Source organism: Notothenia rossii (assembly GCF_949606895.1).
Source record: "Notothenia rossii genome assembly, chromosome: 9".
NCBI classification, from domain to species: Eukaryota; Metazoa; Chordata; class Actinopteri; order Perciformes; family Nototheniidae; genus Notothenia; species Notothenia rossii.
In genome coordinates, this window is record NC_136907.1 from 34,032,664 (window position 1) to 34,041,388 (window position 8,725).

Sequence of the window (8,725 nt, forward strand, 5' to 3'; positions counted from 1 at the left end):
ACTGCCGGTGACGTACAAGGACATGCTCCGTAGACCGTCTCATTTCGCAGTCCGCGGAAGACCCAAGCTGGTTCCTCCGCGGGCTGCGAGGCTGGGTCCTCAGGAGGACCCAGCCTCTGAATTTGGACACAGCTATGGTGCAGTGGTAAGTCCTACAACCCGGAAGTGAGTTAGCATTTTACAACTATTGGTTCCCTCGTCTCAGAGTCAATGGGATTTCTCCATAGAATTTGGGAAAATAGCTCGAAATAAGATCTGTGGAAAACGAACCTGCTTCATAAATGCACCTTTTGTTCAGCCGGATAATCTCCACATATCTACCCTACTTTTATAATTTTCGAATCATAAATCTAATGGCCAGAAGCAAAATGCTAACGTTATGCTATACACAAACTACAGACCATGGATGTATAATAAGAACCTTTAGAATAATTACCTTTAGAAGTAAACCAAAACATAACTGCTAACAATGTAAATGCTGTGTTGGAAACAAAGTTAATGTAAGAAAATGTTGAGTTAAATACTTTTGGCACTGTATATACAAAGCTTGGAAAAATGCCTATTGTGGCTGTCATACTTGCATACAGTGGCAACTAATAGTATTGTGAAGAAATGTCATGACAACCATCGACAGACTGTTACTGCACGCTGATTCTCCCATTTTTCCCTTTAAACTGTGGGGTTTTCTCTGGAAGTTTTTCCTTGTACGATGTGAGGGTCTAAGGACAGAGGGTGTCGTATTGTCATACTGATATTCTGTACAAACTGTGAAGTCCACTGAGACAAATGTAACATTTGTGATATTGGGCTATATAAATAAACATTGATTGATTGATTGATTGATTGATTGTTGTGGTCCTATTTAGGACAAAACGTTCAGAGCTGTCCTTGTTCCAGTCCGCCCCTGATTGATTAGTGCTTTAACTCGTAAATTACACCCAATGTTAAAGCTTGTTGATGATATGTGAGATTGTAAATTGTCATGCATTGTCAAGCAGAGCTATATTTCCTACATTTCTTCCTGTCTTCTCCCCATTTTTACCATCTTCATCTCTGTCTCTTTACCACTTTCTCTTTTGTACACACACACACACACACACACACACACACACACACACACACACACACACACACACACACACGCGCACGCACACACACACCCACACACACACCCACACACACACACACACACACACACCCCCCCCGGCAGGAAGGGGGGAGACAGTCTCTCCACCTTTACAGACACGGGCCATAGTAAGAGGAAAGTGTGACAGTAAGGGAATGTGTGCAGACTTTCTTTGTTCTGATCAGACCGAATCCGCATACTCTGTCTGAAATACCTGGAGAATTACTTTTGTTAGAGCTTTCAGAGCTTTCTGAACTTATTTCTTAGCAGCACTGGGCATTTTTGTGTTGTATTGTATACAGTTGAAAGTGCACAGATAAACAGTCAAGCATGGGCGGTAAAAATGTGTCTCCTCACGCTCTCTAATACACACACAGTCATCTCTCAAACGAGGTGCCTGCCTGCTTTCCAGGACTTTTACAGCCTCTGGCCGACTGCAGGGCCATGGGGTGTTAAGACAGGCATCTATAGACAAGTTTACGCGACAAACCACGGGTAGCGCCATAACCCTACACAAATGCACTTCATTTCCGCCGGAAGTCTTTTGCACAGCGTCTGTCGGTGTAAACCGGTGTAAACAGTCAGACGGGCACTGGTGTAAACACAGCGATTTCGATGCTAACAGTGATGCTAGCTTGGGAACACGATTCTACTTCTTTGACTGGAGATGGCGTTACTCTCCCCCACCCGAATTCAGTGCAAGACTGGGAGGATAACATGACGACGTGGCCCAGCATAACGTACAGCAAAATGTGCTCCTACTTCGTTCAATCCATGGCAATAGATGGAAAAGCAATGGACAGTCTGAAGGCATATCATAAGGCTGCGCACATTCTACTTTGCCCACATGCTCCCGAAAATTGTTGACGATTTTGTTGAGGGAAGGTTACAGTTCTGCAGTAAATATCTCAGCATTTTAAAACCAAAATAAACTGCCTTATTTAGGTCATGCCCTCAGGAGCCAACAGTTGTCTGTTGTTTACATAATGCACAATTTACATGATCTCTTTATGCTGTGCAATATATCATATGTGCCTGTACTGTTTGAGTGAAAATAAAGTTTGATGTAATTTAATTTCATTATTGCACTGTTATTGCATTACATATGTTCCTTAGAGTGCTACAATTTCTTTTAACACAGTTCATCATTCATATTAAGCTCATACTGTACATAAATAACACTGAATGAATTAATTGTTGAGAGGAAACTAAAGAAATGGCTTCAACAAGAAAGATCACATGTTTAATCCTAACAGGTATTACAAATTAAAATATAAAAGCAGCCCACACAATTACATCACTATGAAAATATTCATATATAATATTAAAAAATACAATGCATGCAGTATTTGTTGTGTTTATCTGTATTTAATGAACAACATGGCTGGGTGTTGGTAGACAGGGACACGAGGCAAGATTCTAAACCTCACGAGGCACTCTGATCAGTGGACTCTTCAGGTTAACTAGGCCAGCACAGATGGTTAAGATGTTGTCCAGTTTCGGTGCCATGCTGATGGGAACGGTCTGGGATAAAATCTTAAAGACCTTCAGTCTCTGGATTGCTCTTTCCACGTGTATGCGGACATTGGCTACTCGCCTGGTGCGTGTCGTCTCCTCATTGGTCAACTGATTGCGCCTGTAGGTGAAAGCAGGGATGTTCAAACTGACCCTTCTCTCATCAAGCAAGTCTCGAATGGTGAACCCACGGTCCGCCATGACCTCATCACCAGCCCTCAGATAGTCTAGAAACCCACTGTCCATGGTGATAAACTTATCGCTGCTTCTGCCAGCATAGGCGTCAGATATAAACATGATTAGCCCATTAGGGGCCACAGTGACAAGATATTTCACAGTGTTGCGTGATTTGTACTGGCTGAAAGTGTCACTCCTTGAGTCGTGGTTAGTGGCTCTCTGCATGGCACTTTCGGCACAGTCAATGATGCAGGTGGTTCGAGGGTAGTTCCTCTGAAACGACAAGGGCATGGTGGCACGAATTGTCTCTCTTGGAAGCCAGGGGATCAGGACTTTGAACTGTTCACCCATCACGTCAATCCAGTGACTAATCACAATGCTTGCCATTGATGTAGACACATTGAAGCGGTGAGCAATATCTCCTAATATTAGGTTTAGTTTTAGCTTTATCAAGGTCATCAGGATTTGGTCAACAACAGGGAGGGTAATTGATGGCTTACTGAAAGGCAACAACACCGTCACCAGGGTGAAAAATTGAACCATACGCACTCCTGTATACAGCCGGGACCTAGCATCATCAATGACCGTGGTGCTAGTCACAGTAGGACCCATTTCTGCCTCGCACTGTGTGGCCTTGTCTATTTTAACAGACTGTGTTGTTGAAGAGTATGTGTGGTCAATATGTGACGGATCCTCCCATTGGGTCTGGGCATCTTGAAATGTTGGTGTAGCAGGCTCAGTCTCACAGGCAGGCTGACAGGTTTCAGGAGCATCTAAAAAGGGGAAGAGAAAACATGGATGGAGCTAAATGAATGCAGGCATAGAGTCCAGGCAGGCATTTGGGGATCAATAAAGTATCTATCTATCTATCTATCTATCTATCTACACGCAGGTGCACACACACACATACATACACACACACACACACACACACACACACACACACACACACACACACAGAGACACACACACACACACACACACACACACACACACACACACACACACACACACACACACACACACACACACACACACACACACACACACACACACACACACACACACACACACACACACACACACACACAATTAATGAAGTAGCCGTCCTGGGCATTGTTTGTCCCATCTCCAAAACAATCAACTGCCTTAGCAAAATACCGGTAGCAATGTTAGTGTATGACAACTTATTCATAATTAACAGTATTGTCAGCTTCATAGCTAAAGTTGCTGAACTTACCCTCAGCTTCAAGTCTGCGTTTCTTTATCTGGGGGGAGGCAGTGGTCCGCTGGGTGAGTTGACGTCTCTTTGGCTGGGGAGGGCGATTGTACCCCAACCACAACGCTGGGAAAGGATTATCCTGGGTTGGTTTTTGGTCAACAAAGTGATAGGAACAAACAAAAACGTTGCGGGGTGGTTTCTTTAAATTCAATGCCTTCAGCCAGGTCCTTGATTCCGAGTCGGTATAAGGCTTGCGAAAAAATGTCAACAATGGAGCGCATGGACATTGCCTCTTCGTAGCTGGTTTGTGGTCGTAGCACTCTCTATCTAACCACTCGTTCAGGTGCTTTCTCGAGTGATTGCAACCAACTACCGCACACGTAGTTCCCGAACCACTTTTCTTCATGTTGTAATTGTTATATCCTCTTTGTCTCTGCGATATCAGTGCTTTGTCGGCACAACGGAGCTAGCTAGCAAAACAAACCCAGTCCGCCAAAACGGAAGTGCATTGCATCGAAGGGAGGAGTTCAGGATGTAGAGCGGAAACGGCTCAATAACTTGTGTATAGCTCAGGAGTGAAGGTCCCCACACACACACACACACGCACGCACGCACGCACGCACGCAGGCAGGCACGCACGCACACACACACACACACACACACACACACACACACACACACACACAGGTAGTTGTGCCCACAGGTAAGAACTTAAACTTTTCACGATTTATATATAGCATTACAATCGACTAACAGTGTCATATATTTATCTCTTTGTTATGCAAAACTTACAGGGACATTTAAAATGGTCTTATTCTAGCTGGTAACACAGTAGACGACGTTGCAGTGTATTATACTGTAGTACTGCTATAATTCTAGATTATATTATAAAAACAATTTTATATATAGGATTTCAACAGATTAACATTATCATATATTTTCGTCAAATTCAAGATAGTGCTTTTACAGTGCAATGTCATGGTCAAGCTTGTAAGATAGTAGAAGTTGTGTAACCTTACGTTTCGATGACATAATATTTTACCGCTGAATTTTAGCTTTGCTTTGAAATTGTACTAAAACTAAGTAAGGGGCCATTATTGCATTGATACTAAATTAATTTACTCAAATTAAATAAAAATGCAAGTGTTTTTATTCTATTCTAAACAGGATACAGTTTTTGTTGTAGCTTGGGGAGGGACTTACAGTCACGGACTAGATAGCTGGAAAAATGTCAGGCCCTTGGAGCCAGAGGCGTCTTGTTCCTAGCTCGGCCTGGAATAAAGAAGGACCTGCGAAGTAATGATGCCAAGGTGCAATGTCAGCAGCAATGCCTCCACCTGCCTCCGAAGGATGGAGGTGTTATTTGAATTTGTTGCGAAAGGTATTGTTGTCGGTTAAAGGGAATAAAGAAATTATTAAGTAGGTAGTACTGTAACTTACATTTTTGTAGAATTAACCAATAATGTCATTGGAAATGAAATTAGACACTTAGATGTCGTTTTCTTAATAAAGTTTAGGAGGATAATTGACAGCAATTAACTTACACCTCTTCCTTAAATCAAGCATACAAATGGGAGAACTAGTGAATTACATGATGTTGTTGATGCTATCCAAAGCTTATTTTCTTTAATCTAGGTTGGAGTCATACAGAGCCTGCAGCAGCCTCCGAAACCCCACAGCCTCCTGCGGAAAACTCGCCAGCCACATCAAGTAATTGCAGAAGTCTATTGTACCACTCTTTTTATTGTTTTCTGACTATATTCATTATATTAGGATTTTATAAACAGCCAGGAGCTGACCATTCAAAATGACATTTGTTGAACTGCCTAATGAGAAAAATAACGCCTAAGAACTTAATGTCATTACTTTTATTAGCACTTATGAGGACATTTCTATCGGTGGGGTTAGAGACCAATGTGTCCTTTTTCTGTGGTAAAATTATATTTGCATGGTGCATTGAGTGGTTGTACTTGATGCAATATAAACTTGTGTTATTTTTGTAAGCTTCAAAGTCATTGTCACTTTTAACAGCAATTTGTATGTTTTACAAATTGTAACCTTTTCTTTTTCAGAAGTCGCCATTGCCACCGCAGACACCCCCGCCAAGTCCTCTGGTAAGTAGCACAGCATAGTTCATCGCGAATTCCAGTAAAATAGGAGGTTCTGTACATTGAAGAAGGTGGCGTTCATCCATTCTTCCATTCTACTCGTTCTACTTCTATGTAAGAAACCTATCCGAGGAGATGTACACCCTGACACTCATCCCTGTCCCAGCTGCAAGCACCTATTCACTCCTTACACCATCGGCTGCGTCCCAGCCAGGGAAGAGGAAGAAGGGTTAGTGTTTTGTTTGTGTGATTCATTACATTTTAAATAATGAGTGTTGAGTGTTATTTGCCCTCTGGCATCATGGTTTATAATAATAGCACTTGTCATTTACTGTAAATGCACCTTTCAAGGAACCCAAGGTCATTTTACATATACAACAGAAAAAAAAATACATCACAATTCACAGATATCTTAGGGAAACCGTCTTTCCATAAATAGGGTGTGATTTGTCATAAAGTCACAGCTGGACGCTAACAACAAATATTATGAAAGTTATTTAAGTTACATAATACATTTTGACATACTCCATATTTGAAGTCAGTAGATCAGGAACATGAAGGGAAAAAAATCATCTATAGCCCACAGAGGTTGTGATGCTATCTATGCCCCAGTCTCTACCGTCACTCATTTAACTTTCTTACATCTGTCACAGGTTTGCCCACAGAGCGCTTCTCCTCTCCAAGACTTGCTACCTCTGTAGCAAATGGGTGTAGCAGTACCACAGGTGAAGGGATGAAGAAGAAGAATAAGGGTATGTTTTGTTTTTGTGGTACATCCTACTGAACAAATAAATAGCTGTATACTATTCTCCCACTCACGCGCAAGTCCTTTTGTACACAAGATATCAGATCCAGGTTTCCATAATCCCTCTCTTTTTAATAACCATAAAAAACCATAAAGGTTTGCTCAATGACTTGTCTTTATTTATAAGGTGGTTAGAAATTATATTTCATGAAATAAAACAAAAAGGAAGTTGGACACAAATAGGCCACATTGCAGATTAGCTAATGTTCTCTTCCTATATGAAAGTCATTAATCAAATATTCGTCTGGAGGATGTCCAAACCTTTTCTTCATTTGTTTATAACTTCTTATTTGCACCATTTCAGGCTGCAGAAAATGCTCAAGGCAGCAGATATTCAACTACAACGGAATAAAAGACAGAAGGGTAGAGAAGGTAAGATGTTGAAACTGACAGAGCATGAAGCAGCAATGCATTTACCCGTAGTCGCTGATCTGGCTAACACTTGTTTTTGTCTGTTTGTGTGCCCGTGTGTAGGGAAGAGAGGAGGTAATGATCTGCTGGCTGCCTTGCGCATCATGGTGAGAACACAGCTCTTTGGTTAGCTTTTTTTTAGACTGTGCGTTATAAATAAATGTATTACTTCATAACTAGTTTACTATCAGGCTTCTACAAAACTGACCCTAAGTAATTTGTTGTTTTATGATAACCCATGCATATGAAATTATCTTGTGGCACATGCAATGATCTTATGGTTGTTTTTATTCATTGTTTTTTTCAGTGGGAGAAAATGGGAAGACACCTGGGAGCCTGCCAGTCAATTCAGTGTGTGTGTGTGTGTGTGTGTGTGTGTGTGTGTGTGTGTGTGTGTGTGTGTGTGTGTGTGTGTGTGTGTGTGTGTGTGTGTGTGTGTGTGTGTGTGTGTGTGTGTGTGTGTGTGTGTGTGTGTGTGTGTGTTTGTGTGTGTGTGTGTGAACATACCGATTTGTTTTATTAAAACATTTCCCTTTTTGCAACATGGAGTCAAATGCTTCAATATTGTGTCATGAGACACTACTACACCACATTTTAAATAGATATAACCCATGAAATAATATTATAAATATTTAGGGATTGAGATTGTGAAATCTAACAAGTACCTTTGTGTTAATCTGAACAATAAACTGGACTGGTCGGATCACTGCTGCTATCTACAAGAAGAGACAGAGCAGACTGTATCTGCTGAGGAGACAGGTATTTTGGAGTGCAGGGGGCACTACTTCAGACCTTCCATGACTCTGTGATGGCATAAGCAATCTTTTATGCTCTGGTCTGCTGGGGCTGCAACATCTCGGCTGCTGTCATGAAAGTTACATGTAGTTTGGTAACAGTACCAGAATGGACAGGGTGTGCAGACACAGGAGAGCCGAGTCAAGGGTAAAGGAGCTTTGCATTAATTGTATTTATATTGACCCGAATGGACTCTACAGATTGAACGGGACTTTAGTGGCACTAGATCTAGGAGTAGGCAATGTAATTTTTTCACCTAGTTGTATCCCATAAGTGTGCATCTTACTGAGATTAAGGAGCTAAAACGATATTCCCTAGTCCTTGATAAACCAATCTGACAACATGAGAATTTCTGTTTCCGTTTGTTCTTAATGGCAACATGACCGCAACACATGCTCTTTGTACCAAAAGGACAAAAATATAGATCTGAAATACACACCTACATATAACAACAAAACAGTTTGACTTCCTAGCTGACAAAACTCCAACAAAGCCAACACAAAATGCGTTCATTGATCCTCCTGTTGTGTTCGGGTCAAATCTGACCGATTTACTACTTTCATCAA

At 41.5% G+C, this 8,725-nt stretch overlaps 2 protein-coding genes across 5 annotated transcripts; one reads left to right on the forward strand and one right to left on the reverse strand.

Moving 5' to 3' along the window:
• Positions 1 to 2,355: 2,355 nt before the first annotated feature.
• On the reverse strand, positions 2,356 to 4,570 carry LOC307017823 (uncharacterized protein). Its single transcript, XM_079647641.1, has 2 exons — positions 4,059 to 4,570; positions 2,356 to 3,591 (listed from the first exon to the last, which is right to left on the reverse strand). The coding sequence occupies exons 1-2, from the start codon at positions 4,444 to 4,446 to the stop codon at positions 2,546 to 2,548; spliced, it is 1,434 nt and encodes a 477-aa protein (XP_079503767.1). The 5' UTR covers positions 4,447 to 4,570; the 3' UTR covers positions 2,356 to 2,545.
• A 37-nt stretch (positions 4,571 to 4,607) lies between these two features.
• LOC307017824 (uncharacterized protein) lies at positions 4,608 to 7,906 on the forward strand. Of its 4 annotated transcripts, XR_013802266.1 has the most exons (9): positions 4,639 to 4,743; positions 5,208 to 5,421; positions 5,676 to 5,750; positions 6,113 to 6,154; positions 6,268 to 6,377; positions 6,802 to 6,900; positions 7,258 to 7,325; positions 7,428 to 7,471; positions 7,672 to 7,906. XR_013802266.1 is itself a non-coding variant. In XM_079647643.1 (8 exons), exons 1-5 carry the CDS (start codon positions 5,356 to 5,358, stop codon positions 6,860 to 6,862), a joined length of 354 nt encoding a protein of 117 aa, XP_079503769.1. In that variant the 5' UTR covers positions 4,763 to 5,355; the 3' UTR covers positions 6,863 to 6,873; positions 7,258 to 7,325; positions 7,428 to 7,471; positions 7,672 to 7,906. The 4 variants fall into 4 exon arrangements, 2 of the variants coding, with proteins under 2 accessions (XP_079503769.1, XP_079503768.1); XR_013802265.1 differs by lacking the exon at positions 5,208 to 5,421 and having other exon boundaries at positions 4,608 to 4,743; XM_079647643.1 differs by lacking the exon at positions 4,639 to 4,743 and having other exon boundaries at positions 4,763 to 5,421; positions 6,802 to 6,873.
• Positions 7,907 to 8,725: the final 819 nt, after the last annotated feature.